Here is a 16,468-nt window from a genome sequence, read left to right as displayed (position 1 = left end):
TACTCCATACTATACTACACCACTTCACTCTACCCCACTCCACTCTATAGGTCTCGCATTACTGAAAATTAGAGCTATTGGTGTTGCATTATTATTTGCAACGCCAAAAGCTCAAACTTTTACTAATGCGAGACCTATTGCATTGCAAATGCTTGTTCTAGTACCCGGTGCCCAAGATTCATTGAGCAACTCTGTAGCTGAGGTCGAAAGTTCTCTGAATGTTTCTGAACACCTGATATCTTCCATACTAGAAGGTTGAGGGAACCCACTTCCACCAATGGATGTTCTCTCCCCCTCTACATTTTTCATAAGTCCCTCGAAACTTTCTACCAAAAAAAGTAACTTCACTGCCAACTCCATCACCGATGGAAACCATGGCTGTGTCTTCCAAAACAGAATTGCCAAGACAATCTGACATTGCTGTATTTTCACCTGAACAACAACCCTCTGAATCATTGAAAAAGGTGGGAAAGCAGAACCTTTCATACCTTTCCAATTCTGCAGAAATGCATCCACTGCCATCGCTCCCGGATCCGCTTTCCAACTGAAATATCTTTCCAATTGGAAGGTTAGCCTGGAGGCAAAAAGATCCAACTCCAACGGACTCATCTCCTCTAATATTCAGTGAAACACTTCCGCTTTCAATTTCCAGTCGCTGTGATCTGTCAAATAACGTGAGCTCCAAACCGCTGGAACTTTCTACTTCCCTGATAAAAAGTCTGCTCTCAATCCTATCTTCTGTTCCAGACAAAACTCCCAAATTTCCTTCGCTAAATCTGCTAGATCTCTTGATCTCGTTCCTCCTAACCTGTTTATATAAGTTACTGCACTTCTATTGTCAATCCTCAAAAGCACAGACTTCCCTTTCAGACCTTCCCTGAAACTTTTTAAAGCGAACAAGCCTGCCTTCATTTCCAGGCAATTTATATGCGTCTCCTTCTCCTGATTAAAAAAAACCAGAGTCTCTTCTCCAAAGCGAAATGCTCCCCAACCTGAGTTGCTTGCATCTGAATCCAACACAAAATCTAGAGCGACTCCAAAAATCGCTTTTCCATTCCAAGCTTCTAAATTAATTTTTCACCAACGCAACTCCTCTCTTGTTTCTTCTGAGATATCTATCTGATCGCCATACCATAAACCCATTGCTAAGCCTAAAATCTTTAAACGTTGTAATGCCCTGTAATGCAACGGGCCCGGAAAAATAGCCTGAATAGATGATGTCAGTAAGCCAATTACTCTTGCCAAACCTCTCAACGTTACCTTCTCTTTCCTCAGAATCAACTGTACTTCCTGTCTGATCTTCTTTTTTTTTTTTTGGGCAGAATCAACTGCCCAGATACAGTATCCACTACGAATCCTAAAAATTCTAAACTCTGCACAGGTTTCAAGATTGATTTTTCTAAATTTACTAGGAAACTCAAACTCTCTAACAACTCTCTCACCATCAACAACTGTTCCTCCAATTCGCAAAACTGTTGATTCATTATCAAAATATCATCTAGGTTAACAATCATTCTTATACCCCTTTCCCTTAGATAACCAACTACTGGTTTCATCACTTTCGTAAAGCACCAAGGGGCAGAAGATAATCCAAAAGGTAAACTTTGAAACTGAAATAAACAGCCTTTCCATCGAAATTGCAAGTACCTCTGACTCATCTCCACCATCGGAATGCTAAAATAAGCATCTTTTAAATCTAATTTTACCATCCAATCCTTTTCCACAAGAATCTCTCTTAATAGATGAATTCCCTCCATTTTGAAATGTTGATACATCACATACTGATTTAATTTTCTCAAATGTATAACCGGTCTCCACCCTTTCTCTTTTTTCTCTACAACAAAGTACTCACAAACCCTTTCCTTTCCTCCTCTACCTGAACAATTGCATTTTTTTCAAACATCTGCAAAACGTCCTCCTCTATTACTTTTTGTAATTCCTCCTGAAAACTCAATTCCTGTGGTTCCAACCGGTTCCATGTCGAATTCTATTGCATAGCCATCTATAGCCTTTAGAACCCATGTATCTCCTGTTATCGTTTTCCACTTCTCTCTGAAAAATTTTAAACTTCCTCCTACACCTTTCGGGATAGAAATGTAAATAATATTCGTACTAACCCTATGCACAACTCCTTGACCTTCCTCTTTGAGGGAAAAACTGAGCACTCCCTTGTCCTCTAAAATATCCTTGTCCTTGATTATGGTACTGGGCTCTGAAACTTGCACGGCTGATAGTTTGCCCTCTCCTACCAGCCCGCCCATAAAAACTAGAGTATCCAAATACTCTTGTCATTGAACTCTTTGCCTTATCTAGGCTAGTGAAGGTTCGTACAAAATTTGTTAACAACCTCACCATGCCCTCTCCAAATAAGAGACCTTGTGCGTCAACACTAGATTCCGTGTTTGCCAGATCACTCAACTTGGGATTAATACGCATAAGAACTGTCTTTCTACTTTCGGCTAATAACCCTGCAATAGCGTTTCCCAAGAAACATATTGCCCTCTGGCACCATTCATGTAACAAACCTAAATCCAAACCAGATTTTTTATATATGGTTTATCCACTGCGTCAAAGATTTTTGCACGTGGACCCAAAATGTCAAGATTGAAGAAAAGACTGAGGCCGCACCAGGGATGAAATCACACTGAAGCCAATATGGTCTTTTTCGATATCCTTTATTCTTCTTTACGATAAAATGGTGACAAGACAACAGCCAACGCGTTTCGTTCCTTTTAAAGGAACTTCATCAGGGAAATAAAACCTTCCCGTACAGACAAAATCCCACTGTGCGTCAAGGGAATAGTCAGTCCCACGATGCGGGCAACGTTATATTTAATTCCGACCAGAGTGATCCAGGTACTATTAAAGCGATATTCCAACTGCGTGGGAAAAGATATAGAGAGTCCCTCAATGGTATTCGGAAGTTTTTACATGGTTAAAAGGTCTAAAGCGCCTGGCCCAAGAGAATCTAGAGAAATATATCACATGGGAATTTAAACCACTGTATCGAGGAGTCTGCATCAATTTATGTTTCTGGATTTCCAGTGAGACCCAACTGTGGCAGGTCTCAGAGGCTGATTGCACAGGACTTTGTTACTATGTGGATATTATGAGTGAGGTGCTAAACGTTTAGTCAGCTGCAGTATCTATATCTATTTCCAAAATGTCAAGATGTTTATCCTGACCTAGTTTAAGTGACCGTTCTAATCCCTTTCTAGGATCCTTGCCCAACCTAAACAAATAAATGATTAACTCAGGATCCACATTTGGAGTCACTGTCACTTCCTCTTCAATAATTGGTCTCATTATATTTCTTTCATCTTTCTCCAGGGTCTTTCTTAATCTAGTTTTAATGTAATCCGCAACATGCTATAACGGCCACCAATCCTTCCCCCTTGGATGCCTTATATCTTTAGGGTTAAAAAGTACTTTTCCAAAAGGATCAATCCCTTTCTCACTGCTCTTAACTCTGTCTGTTTTACTTTCTTTTTCCTCATCCAAATCATCTTTATATTCAAGATCTAGAATATATTCATCTAAATCTCCATTATAGTTATTTATTACATCCTCAGATGTGTCATCTTCATTTCCAGTACTAGACTGGCCTCTCTTTATACCTCTTCGAGTACCTTCTCCTTGCGAGCCGCTTTGGACTCCACTCCGTGAAGCATTTTTAATGTCCATATGCTTCTTCTCTGAAAACACTTCCTTCCTGGGCCCCTCTCATCATTCTCTTCAGATATTGAAAAATACTCCTCCTCTTCTGCTAATTTCCTTTTACCCAGAGTCTGTTTTTCAGAATCCTTAACAACTTCCTTAAACTATTTAGATATAATTTCCCTAATCATGCTCTCCTGGTCCTCTCCATTAATATTACTATTTTCCATCTTTTTCCCTTTTATTTCTATCAACACAATCCCAACTGTAGCGATCGTCTCCTCACTTCAACACTTCACCTAACGAGTCCCGTTGCTATGGCAACCTTACTCGGCTCCTGACGCTCCTCCTCAAACATGCCTAATTCCTTTCAAAATAATCCTAAAACCTGTCCAATTAGACCACGAGTTGTTCGGTAACCCCGCAATTTCATCACGTTAATCTTACGTGATTAAGGAAAAACATTCCCAACTGCACGAGTGTGAGTAATCTAATCTAGTTCCCTGGTTCCACTCCAATTATTTCTCAATTAGAGCACACTATTTGTATGCCAAAATGTAAAAACATACATTTATCACCTAGGTAGGCTTCAATCACTGCTTGTATAAAAAAAGGTTTTAACGTTGTTCGTGGTTTCCCCGGTGGGGTTTAGCCTGTTGTCACACTCACATCAAGGCGCCTCTTCGGTCTGCACCTAATTAGGCTAGCCCTCCAGGAAGCGCATTATAGGAGTGGAACCGGGCAACTGGATTTTCTAGGTCCTGAAGAAAAGCCAATCGGGACGGACCCAATGATGAAGTATGCCACCAAGGGGTACCTCTGGTGGGTGAGGGTTTTACAAGGAAAGGAATGGTTTCTTACCTGCAACTTCTTTTCTCTCTCAGGGGGTATGTCCATGATAGTCATAAGCGCTGAATAGTCCCGCCCACGTGCGGGGACCCCGGAGCAGTTGGTATATATATATATATCTTCTTAAGTGTAGATTATTGCCTTTCTTCAAGCAGGCCTGCAAAGACACTTAAGAAATAGAGGCAAATTATGCAGCCTATTTACCTGGGCTAGAACTGGTCAGGTTCTTCATCTTGAAGAGAAAAAAGGGGGCCAGAATAAATAAATTTCAGATAATTTTAGTGTCTATCAGTATAAATATGTCTCGCAACCCTTTTTTTATGATAGAGATGAAAGGAGCAGGACAGAGTAGCCTCATAGGCTGTCATTATATGTCTAAAAAAGAACACTGTGCCTTTATGGAACCAGGCACCACCAGTATCCCATCATGCATAGCATGTGGCAGTTACTTCAGTTCTTTTCGGAGGCTTCTGATAATAGATATGTAATAAAGGAATTTCTCTGTCTAAACCACCAGGGAGGGTCGCTTATGACTATCATGGAAATACTCCTGCGAGAGAAATAGAGTTATAGGTAAGAAACCATTCCTTCTCTTGCAGGGGATTTCCGAGTATAGTCATAAGCACTGAATAGAATAGCAAGCCCATCCCCAAATAAGGCAGCGAATCAGACAGAGGATAATGTAAAGAACCTAAGAAAAGAGATTTCTGAGTGAAGCCTGCCCTACTTGAGCGTCTGCTCTAGCATCAGAATCTAGGCAGTAATGCTTTGTGAATGTGTGTACTGATTTCCAGGTAGCTGCCTTTCAGATCTCTGGAATGGGAATATTGCACAATAAGGCCGCAGTGGCTGCCTTCCCTCTGGTAGAATGAGCCTTAGGTTTGGCTGATAGACTTCTGTCAGCTTTCTGATAGCATAATAGAATGCAAGAGGCTTTCCATCTCGAAATGGTTTGTTTAGAAAGAGCAAGCCCTGTACGTATTGGACATAGTTGACAAACAATCGTTGTGACTGGCGAATGCTTTTAGTTTTATCTAGATAAAACTTAAGAACTCTCTTCACATCCAGGGAATGAAGGGAACTTTCTGCTTGCGTAGAGGGGTTCTGAAATAATGTTGGAAGAGATAATATTTGATTGTCATGAAAGTCGGCTATCACTTTGGGGAGGAACTTAGGGCGAGTTCTCATAACTACCTTGTTTGAATGGAAGACAGTGTAAGGTTCATGAGAACAGAGAGCCTGGATTTCACTAACTCTGCGGGCTGAAGTGATTGCCACAAGGAAAGCCGCTTTCCAAGACAAATGTTGGAGAGATGCCTTGTGTATGGGTTAGAAAGGTTCCTGCATATGGCGTGAAAGTACTATATTAAGCTCCCATGGAGGAGAAAGGCGTCTGATGGGAGAAAATACCTTTTTTAAACCTTCTAAGAAATCCTTAATTACAGGGATTCTAAAAAAGGAGGTTTGTGAGGGACATTTTCTATAAGCAGTCAAGGCTGCCAGGTGAACTTTTATTGAGGAAATTTGTAAGCCAGATTTTGCTAAATGGGGTAAGTATGAAAGAGTAACATCTTACCGGCAAGTGGTAGGGTCTATGTACTTGGATGAGCACCACATGTAGAATCTCTTCCACTTGAAAGCATATGCGGAACATGTTGAAGGCCCCTTAGCTTCTTTGAGAATTTCCATACAGTCCTGAGGTAGATTTAGGTGTCCATATTGTATCAGTTCAGGAGCCATGCTGCCAAGTTCAAAGAGGATAGATTGGGGTGCAGTATCTGGCCTCCGAATTTCGTCAGATCTGGTCTGCAAGACAGCCTCAGATGTGGACGGATACAACGGTGAAAAAGGTCCGTGAACCACCACTGGCGTGGCCACTCCAGAGCTATGAGGATCATCTTTGCTAAGGACTGAGCCAATTTGATGAGGATTTCCGGAATCAGGGGGATTGGTGGAAAAGCATGGAGATATTTGCCGGACCAATCGATCCATAGGGCATTCCCCAGAGTCGCTGTTTGGTAGAACCACGATGCGAAGCCTTGGCATTTGCTGTTTTCTGTGGTGGTGAACAAATTGTCGCTGGGAGTACCCCATCGCTGAAATATGTCTTGTACCCAGTCTTCGTGCAAGACACAGTCATGGTTTTGTTGCAGGAGTCTGCTGAGCAAGTCCGCCTGAGCATTTTGGACACCTGGTAGGTGTACTGCTGTGATTGTCAGGTTCCTGCCAAGAAACCAGTTCCAGATGGTCCGGGACTCATGAGACAAGAGTCTGGACCTTGTCCCCCCTTGTTTGTTGAGGTAGTACATCGTTGTGGTGTTGTCCGTCTGAACAAGCAGGGAGGGAGAGTGGAACGACGGGCAGAAAGCTTTAAAAGCCAAATGGACTGCATGTAGCTCCAGAGAGATTCATGTGGTACGAGGCTTCCTTCTCTGAACATTTTTCCCGGATCTGGAGATGGTCCATATGGGCTCCCCAGCCCAGCAATGACGTGTCCGTGAATGCAGTTTGAGGTAGAATTTCCTGTTGGAACAGAGTGCCCTGGAGGAGATTGGATGGGGAGCACCACCATTTGAGGGACAGCTTTGCATGGAGGGATAATTGAATCCTGTCCTCACAGTTTACTGTTCCTTGGTCCCACTGATCTTCAAGACATTCCTGTAGAGATCTCATGTATAGACGGGCATTTGGCGTGAGAATAATGCATGAAGCCATTGAGCCGAGTAGAGAGGAAACTGTCCTTACTGTTGGATGGGAAGCTTTCATTAGACCCTGACATTTCTGAAGGATCGATAAGCATCTCTCCTCCGAATGAAACACTTTTGCCTTAAACGTGTCGATGGGGGCTCCTAGATAGTGTAAGGTCTGAACTGGGGTAGAGATGGACTTCTCGTGAGAGATCTCGAGTCCAGTTGTAATGAAGCTGTGCTTCTTGGGCTGAGGACGCTTTGATGAGCCAATCGTCCAGATATGGATAGACGAATACTCTGTGTCTCCGTAGATGAGCAACGACGACTGCCATGCATTTGGAGAATGTTCTGGGTGCTGATTTCAGACCAAATGGGAGAACTCTGTACTGGTAATGGTCCTGCCCACTACGAACATCAAGAATTTGCATTGCTTTCTTGCAATTAGAATGTGAAAGTACGCATCTTGTTGGTCATTTGAGCAGAGCCAATCCCCTTGACGTATTTGAGGATAAATTTGGTGTAGTGCCAGCATCCTGAACTTTTCTCACCGAATCCACTTGTTGGCGGTCTTGAGATCTAGAATGGGTCTGAATTTGTTTCTGTCTTTCTTTTTGACAAGAAAGTACCAGTAATAAATCAACCGCCAACTTTTGTAAAAGGATGTTGACCTCTGCTCGTAACAGAGGAAGATGGTAGTTGGTTGGCTTCGGAGAAATGAAAGTGGAGGAGTGATGAACCGTAGGCAATATCCATTGCGAACAATATTCAGCACCCAGGAGTCTTTTGTTATGTTTTGCCATTCTACCAGGTAGTGACTTATGCTTTACCCCACCAGAGTGGGGAACAGAAGAGTGGGAAGTCATGATGCAGGGCTTCGACCCAGAAGGCTGCTTTCCCCCCGTGAGGATGTTGTTAGGAGGATCACCCTCTAGGTTGTCTTCGGTGATACGATTGGTAAGGCCGTTGTTGTTGTGCACCTCCCTGCTGACGGCTTTCATACCAGGAGGAAGATTGGCCTCTAAGAGATGCGAAACAGCGTTGGTAAGGCTGAAAAGATTTTCTTTGTTCCTTAGGTCTTTCTAAGCCTTCTGCCTTAAGAGTTTTCATCTTTGCCTTCATTCGTGACATTTCCTCATCGGCGTGGGCTCTGAAAAGAGTAGTACTATAAAAAGGCTGATTTAGACTCCTTTCCTGCGCCTCTGGTTTGAGAGGTTAGACGTAGCAAAGATTGTTGCCTAAGGACTATCCCATGGCAGTATTCGTGAGCGGCCAATAACGAAGAGTCTGCAGCAGGACTAATCACCCGATTTGAGACCATCAGACCTTCATTGAGGATTTCCATGAAATCTTCCCTTTTTTCTCTGGTGGTAGGGTCAAGACACTGAGTCAAGGACTCCCACAGAGCTATGTTGTATCTACCTAGTAAGGCAGTAGCGCTAGTTGCCTTCATGAATGTTGCTGCCGTTCCACACATCTTCCGACCCACAGTGTCTAACTTACGACTTTCTTTGTCCAGAGGGACCGTTGATGAAGGAGCAGTGGCATGTTGTTTCCTTGCTGCTACTACAATTACTGAATCAGGAGCTGGATCAGTGAGGAGGAAAGCTGGATCCTGCTCTGGAGGACGATATTTTTGTGAAATCTAGAAGGCACTGTCTTGATGGAGGCTGGAGTGAGAAAGAGCTCCATGGCCTGTTCAAGGAGACCTGGCACTAGCGGTAGCATGGGTCTGTTGTAGGGTCTCAAAGATGACAGATGTCGTCGGAGTTTGGGCCAACAAAGGAATATTTAATTTCGTGGTTCCCCTCATTGTGGAGACATCGTCCACCCGAGAAATCCGTGGAGGCGGAGAGTTGGTTAGTGTGGGAGAGTAATGACCAGTACATGTAGAAGACCTTGATCGTGAATGATGATGGTGACGAGACCTTTGAGAGGAAGTTCAAGTATGTCAAGAAATGTGACTATGGCGATGGCGCTCAGAATGATGGTGCTATCTTGACCTTGATATCCTAGGTGTTCCTGGTGCTGGAGGAGACTTGGGTGGAGGTAGTGGAGGAGGAGGAGATGGAGGGGGCACTGGAGGAGGCAGCGGAGATAAAGGAGGCGCTGGTTGATGCTCCGAAGATGGGGAGTTTGTTCTGGAATACTCCGAATCAGGAGAGGAGTAGATACGCCTTCTCTTCTTCCTGGTCTCCTCAAACCTGGGCGACGTTGATAGAGTTCTCGGCATCGACGAATGCCTCGACGTCGACCTGTTTGACGACGGTGAATGTCCACGTCGTCTCAACGACGAACTTCGAGTCTGTCTCGACGCCGATCTTGTATGCCTCGACGTCGCTCTCTGGGCACCACGCCTCCACATCGATCTCAGTCGACGTTGTCTCGACGGCGACCTGGATGGAGTCTTCGACGTTGTTCTTGGGCGTTTGCTTGACGTCGAACCTGGAATCGACAGTGAATAGGGCGGCGCCGTACCTCTTCTCGACATCGATGCCGACCGGGATCAATATCGTTTTTGAGCCCCTTTCTTCCTGAAACGCTGCGTTGAGGCTGTTAACATGAGACCTGGTAGAGGTTCTACCCTCTTCATGCCCCGAGGTCCCACCTTCAGATTGAGATTGCAGCCTTCTGTGCTCCTCAGTCCCATGAAGACGAATCTTCTACCGGCCTCTCAAGGTACGTCTAGGAAAGTTCCTGAAGTGTTGACAAGACTCAGGATCATAATTTTCCGGAAGACAGAGTATACAGACTTCATGTGGGTCTGTCTTGGCCTTCTTTCTCCCACAAGCTGGGCATTTGTCAAAAAACGGATGGCATTTTCTTGACAAAATGCTTTTAATTTCTATCAGAGAAAGACTGAAAAAGGTAGGGAGGGACAAAAGATGTTGAATGAAACAGTAATTAATCAAATTCAATAAAGAATTTTGAAGAAAAAAACACTTTTGGTCAAGTTTAATGTTCCAGGATACTGTCGGCAAGAGCCGGAAAAAAGAACTGAAGTAACTGCCACCTGCTATGCATGATGGAATACTGGTGGTGTCTGGTTCCTTAAAGGCACAGTGTTCTTTTTTAGACATATAATGGCTGCCTATGAGGCTACTCTGTCCTGCTCCTTCATCTCTATCATAACAAGCATTGAAAATGCAATAGGTCTCGCCTTTGATTAAGTTAAAGCCATTTGCTTTGCTAATAACATTGTAAAGCAAATGGCTTTAACTTAATCAAAGGCGAGACCTATTGCATTTTTAATGCTTGTTTATTTAGGGGTATCGGAAGTGATATCACAAGGTATTTGACCCATTTGACCCCTTGGCTCCTCATCAAAACACCTACCTTCTGCTAAGGGATATGATGAGGACAAAGAGTTTTATGTATGATCTAGTCTTGCCTTAGTGGCTCCTGGGATGGGAGAAAATCAGTGCCTGGGATGCCAAAGGGCTGGTCAGGATAACATTGTCTACCCCGGACTGTCACTAATGAAGGTCACGATATTCGGGTGCCGAATGGGAGGAAAGCAGCTCGTGCCCCGCGAGTCCTTTTGAAGGCGCGCGTGAAGTCCTGTCAGCGGCACTGTCGCCGATCCCACACCGACAGGGCCCAGCTCTGCCTGAGGAGAGACTGGCCTATTGACACTGTCAGCCCAGTGCTCGCGTGCGGACATGAGGAACTCGTCACCTCGTTAACCCTTTAGGGATGTGCCCTATCATGGACGGGTGCCCACCTGGGGCAAAAAGTACGTAAGTCACATAAATGCATAAAATACAACATATAAAATCGCCCCTTCTCATTTCTGCAGCTGTTCTTGCGTTTACAATTTCTGTAGGATGGATGCGGCTTAAGAAAAAGCCCCTGGTGTCCCCGCTGAGCTTGCCTCGTAGTCAATACGAGTGTGGTGTCTTTGTGGTAATCAACATTGTAAAGGCCTCCCACCCACAAGCTCCACCAGTAAAGCGTCGCCCATAGCTGAAAGTATTTGTATTGTGTAAAACTGTGCTGCGTGGAGGAAGGTGGGGGCGGGTTGCTTATGGAGAGATAATTAGTGTTTGAAGTTCCTCTACATGTTGGGGAGTGGAGATGGGATGCACCCGATAATGCTGATGCCCCCCCCCCTTTAAAATGGAAAAGTGTTCAATATTTGGGAAATGGTCTGTTCCACGGTATAGAAGTGCTTTATACGGTAAAACAGCGTGAAGTGAAAATCCCTCCATTCCACAGCAGAGCTGCTTCACATCCACCGTATGAGGAGCCGTATCACAGGATTGCTGCGTCATGTAAGACAGACGTTCTCCTTCACAGTAAACAGAGACACGTCATTGTGAATAGTCGCTCTGGGCCTCTTTCTGTGTATTTTATATTTATATCAATAGTGCACTTCCACACTGGCATTTACACTGAGTGGCCAGTGCAAAATCAGCACTTGCACTGACAAGCCTTTGAAAAAAGTCAATTGTGTTAACTTACCAGTTAAAAAACAGGTGCTGTTGTGAAAATGAAAAAGCCGATTGTACATTGCTCAAGGCAAATGCCAGCTGTGTACTAATATTTAATCCATCTTTTAAATTACATTTAGTGCACACTGCTCTGCACGTGCTGCTGTTGGGCAAATCTGCAGTGCACCTATGCAAAGGGCATGTACCGCGGCCCAGTCACTCTTCCCATTATAGGGTCGACGGTAGCGACACTTGTTGAGAGTACCAATACATACGGAGCTGTGCTATATGTTCATGCGAGGGGATTTTTCCATTCCTGCACGATGCAGTATGCCTCACGGGAGAGGAAGTGTAGGCAAGATGATGGCCATGCGTTACTGCTCACCTGTGGGATCCGTCTCACAGAAACTCGGCGGCACAGCTGCGTCAAACCACATCTGAGAGCCCGTGAGTATGTCTCCCACTCTGGTCAGTGCCCCGTCATAGACTTCATAATAGTTACAAGCCGTACTATCATTAGCGCCTAGAGTTCATTCACTTGTCACAATGAGCTGTATAAACGGTCATATTGAGCTACACAACCAATATCAATCCCTAGCAAATAAAGTTGCTCTCAGTCTGGCCTCTGCTCTAAGTTTGCTCTTCTCATGTAACATGTCCCATACGCTTTGTAAATAAAGTATAGCGCTTGCAGCATTCTGAAGCAGCCCTGTGCATTCAGAGCTTTATAAGACAAAATATGTGCTGCTATCAATAACAATAATACAGCTTGTTCCAAATAGTGCTTTATATCGCACCGTTACCGCTTATACGCGCTGCGAACACGTTTACACGGCAGGCATCCATACAGTTAAACGCATGTTTTAGTAGATTTGTCTGTGTGGCAGACCATAATGCTGTACTCTTAAGTCTCAGTTGTATGTATATGATCTTAATCTCGTACGTTTCGCCTAGATATTGCCCTTGCTTTGAGTTGGCGCTACAAAAAATCATACCCTCAACTTAGTCGCTAACTTTATACCTTTATATAATGCACACACCATCCCGCCATGCAGTTTACTTTTATGTAGGACTCTGCCTCCCAGTGGCTAGATCCGGTGCATATAATTTTTTAATTACACTTTAAAGAGGACATATTTATTTTAACCGTTCTTTTGCATACATGTACCCCGCAAGCCGTGCTTGTGCCCATTTCTGGTTCAGTCACTGAATCCCTGCCCTCCCTCACAAGAAGTGTCACAGCGCAGGACAGAAGCTCGGGGACTTTGTCCGCCACCTAGAAAGCTTTCGGCGGGTTATTCCACGAGCTCGGTATGTTGGAGTGGGGAAACGAAGCCACCGTACCCCATAACCGCTCCTCACCCAGTAAGCACGCCATACATCAAGTCACACAGGTTATGTACATCAATCGTAAGACTAGGCATATATAAACACGCACAATGGAGGGGCCATCTGTTTTATGTCATAGTATACAAGCATTGAAATGAAACCAACATCCTGAGATTTTGCAGCACTCATTACACCTGGCCGCATACCGGCTTTGCAAATATTATCCTATTAATAATAATAATTTATAGCTGTTTTACATTGCCATCACCACCCTGCAGGTTTGTAATTCCGGCCTCCAGAGGATGGCGCGTTGCAATTTCTACATCCTGGGACGTGCAGGTTGCTAATAAAACACTGTGCAGGTGCATTAATCCAGAGAGCTATCTGTTAGGCATGTTTGCTCACAGATAAAAGACCGAGTGACTTGGGCTCGAGAGATGCTGGGTAAAAGTCTCTGGTCCTTGGCACGCGCGTGTGTGTGCGTATTCGCCTTATAGGTGACTCCGAGCGGCCCACGGGTGAGGGAAAGAGTAACCCTCACAAGTGAACTTTGTCAGTAGGGGAGCGGGCACCGGGTGCCCACCATGCCAGTGGCTCCTGCCTCTGAGTGTGCCAGGGCAACTTCTTACCTCCGCTGACAGCGGCGGAGACGCAGGGAGCCATGCTGATGCCGATTTACAGGATGTAGGCGGCCATCCCCCGTTCCCGGGTCATGGTACGGCGCTACTGGGTGGTGCACGGCCGGGGAGCTCTTCAGCCAGCTCCCCCTCTCCTCCTGCGCACCTCAGTCTGCGCTACAGCCGAGCTCAGTGCATCCCGCTGCACTTTAAACACACTGCCTCCCATCCACATAGGCAGCCCGAAAGGAGGGTGGGAGCGGACTGTCCATCAGAACCTGTCAGCCAATAACATTCCAGAGCTTTGTGGTGACACAAACCCCAGCACAAACGCACGTTATTCTTCAACTCCTCTTCCTAAAGAACAACAAGCGCTCGCCATTGCGGGAAGGCAGCCGCTGTTTATTTTTGCATAGCGCGATGTAAAAATAAACACGCGGCGCCCTGTCTCCATTTAGGACGGCCCATCCGGACTGGATCTCACGCCTCCTTGAGATAAGAAATTGCTTCACGACAGCCGTGAAGCAGGCGATCCAGTCCGGATGGGCGGGACCAAATGGCGAAAGGGAGGCAACACAAACAGCTCATTTCCAATGGCAGACACCGTTTAGCATAAACGGTGACGCCAGCCAATGGAAATGAGGGGCGGGCCTGCAAGCCCTCTTCTGAAAGTCCTTGTTGACAATAAATCTCGCCGAGCGAGCAGCGCATGCGTGCGCTGCAACAGTAGGCGAGACCTAAAAAGGGTTTGTGTGAGATATGTATACTGATGGACACTAAAATTATCTGAAAATTACTTATTTTGGCCCCTTTTTTCTCTTCAAGATGAAGAACCTGGCCAGTTGTAGCCTAAGTAAATAAGCGGCATAATTGGTCTCTTTTTCTTTAGTGTCTTTGCAGGCCTTCCTGAAGAAAGGTGAAAATCTACACTTAAGAAGATATATATAGAACAACTGCTCCGGGGTCCCCGCACGTGGTCGGGACTATTCAGCGCTTAGAACTATACATGGAAATCCCCTGCGAGAGAAACATTGCTTTTTTTTCTAGTGGAAAGTTATTATCTTTGTTCATGACAGAACTGGGTTTTTGGAATGAGTTACTTGTAAAGGAGGCCGAACCAAGTTTATCCTCTCCCTTCCCCTTTTTTGTGAATATATTTTAGAGCCACATGTAGGGTAGGGTACACATGACAAGTGACTTACCTTTTAGTTCACAAAGGGATTGTCGGTTTCAAGTTTCATATTTCACTTGTACTAAGGTGAAACATTTCCAGGTGGCAAAGAAATACACTTTTTTGAAGGTTGAAAAGACTTTATCATATTTTACGCTATGTTTGTTGCACGGTACACATGCCAAATATTTCCAAGACTCAAGTTATGCATGGCCACTTAACGAGCCCCCTGGCCCAACTCCCCCTATAAATTTGTTGGATCGTCCACCTTTACTCTAGATGGCTCAACTTGCGCCAGGTCAGATGTAAATGGCACTTCAAAACCTTCTTCCCAGAACACCTTCTTTGCTGTAGCAGCGGGACCAAATGAACTTGAAGTGGTATATTGGGGAAAAATGCAGATAGTAAACGAGCACTCTGTCGACGCAGCCCTTCTCTTGACATCATCAGCACGCCTTAGCGCTGGTGATAGACGATGGCAGGAAAAAACATCGAAATCCAGTCTGTCCACTGAGGAGGTCCACGTAAAGATACTATACCACCGGAGCACTCATTTAATAGAAGCAATAATTTTATTTGTTGTTTTTTCCCCCCCATCGACATGTATACGTTTGATTGTGGAGACTAGAAAATACTCTCCTTGCTTAAACATTCCAGGAAGTTTTTTACATCAATAAATTAAGTAAAAGGTGGGAGGGAGAGCCATGCTCTTGGAAAATACAAACAATGGGCAGATAAGCCAATCAGAATCAAAGTAATAATTGGGTGAAATATATCATGAGGCAAGTTGGCCCTACGTACCAGAATACCCTAATTCTCAGAGGAGGACTGGCATATAAGGAAATAGGGAGGCGACAATTCTCCATGGGCTTGTGGCTCTAAAAGGACGGAAAGGATGTGGCAGGGTCAGTCACACGCCAGGGCAAATTATAGTCTGGTGCCTTGCCAGGAATTCTAGGGCTTGGTGCACGGCAAACATGCCCCCCCAATTTCCTCATAAGCCAGTCCGCACCAATCTCCACTGGAAAGGTGCTGCTTCACCGCGGCCCTGCAGATGGCCTCGGTAATAGAAGTGGTCTTTGCAGTGTCCGTCCTCCTCCCATATAGCCACGGGGAACAGCAGCCTTTTTCTAGGCAGAAGCAATGATAATGAAAATCCCTGTAAACATATGCTTCGCAATACAATGGTGAGTTGGTAGTCACTGAAGTGAACTCTGAAAATATATTATTTGCAATCATAGGATTTCTTCGAAGTCCTCTCATCCAGCCCACACGGGTTCTTCTTCCACTGTGAGATAAAGGGCTTGCCGGGGTCTAGCATGCTGAGTGGGTCCTTCTCTTGATCTCTTCTACAAGATCTTGCCTGGAGATATTCACCTACAATAAAGGAAAGTACACAAAGTGTCAGAACAATAAAAACAGGTTCAGATGTTGCTTCCAAAACACACAAATCACAACAGTCCCGAGTCCCTCTCTCCAACCCCTCAGTCTGCCGTTTAGGGTCTCTTCCTGGCACCTTTATGAAGAGAGCAGTCATCGATAACGAGCCAAGCAGGGTATTTATTCAAGGACCCACAACCCGCTCTATCAATCATCCCACTTTTACTCTAAAAACAGACAGCCGCTTCACTTCACAGTGTCAGGGGGCTACAAAGGATCACACACGTTCTTGCGCACCTTCATTCTGGTAAAGTGTCTTCACAACTAAAGGAAATATAACTATGG

General features: G+C 44.8%; 1 protein-coding gene across 2 annotated transcripts in view; it reads right to left on the bottom strand.

Annotated features, from left to right (window-relative positions):
* Nucleotides 1-15,296: 15,296 nt before the first annotated feature.
* Nucleotides 15,297-16,468, bottom strand: part of HARS1 (histidyl-tRNA synthetase 1) — a 201,791-nt gene continuing 200,619 nt past the window's right edge. For both annotated transcript variants that reach the window (XM_085617800.1, XM_085617801.1), the window contains one exon: nucleotides 15,297-16,120. In XM_085617800.1, coding sequence (XP_085473926.1) covers nucleotides 16,058-16,120 — 63 coding nt within the window. In that variant the 3' untranslated portion in view covers nucleotides 15,297-16,057. The remainder of the gene's footprint in view (nucleotides 16,121-16,468) is intronic.

This window comes from Triturus cristatus, chromosome 7 (genome assembly GCF_964204655.1).
Source record: "Triturus cristatus chromosome 7, aTriCri1.1, whole genome shotgun sequence".
Lineage (NCBI taxonomy): Eukaryota > Metazoa > Chordata > Amphibia > Caudata > Salamandridae > Triturus > Triturus cristatus.
Note: the sequence above shows the minus strand (reverse complement) of the source record. Positions and strands in the feature narration are given on the sequence as shown.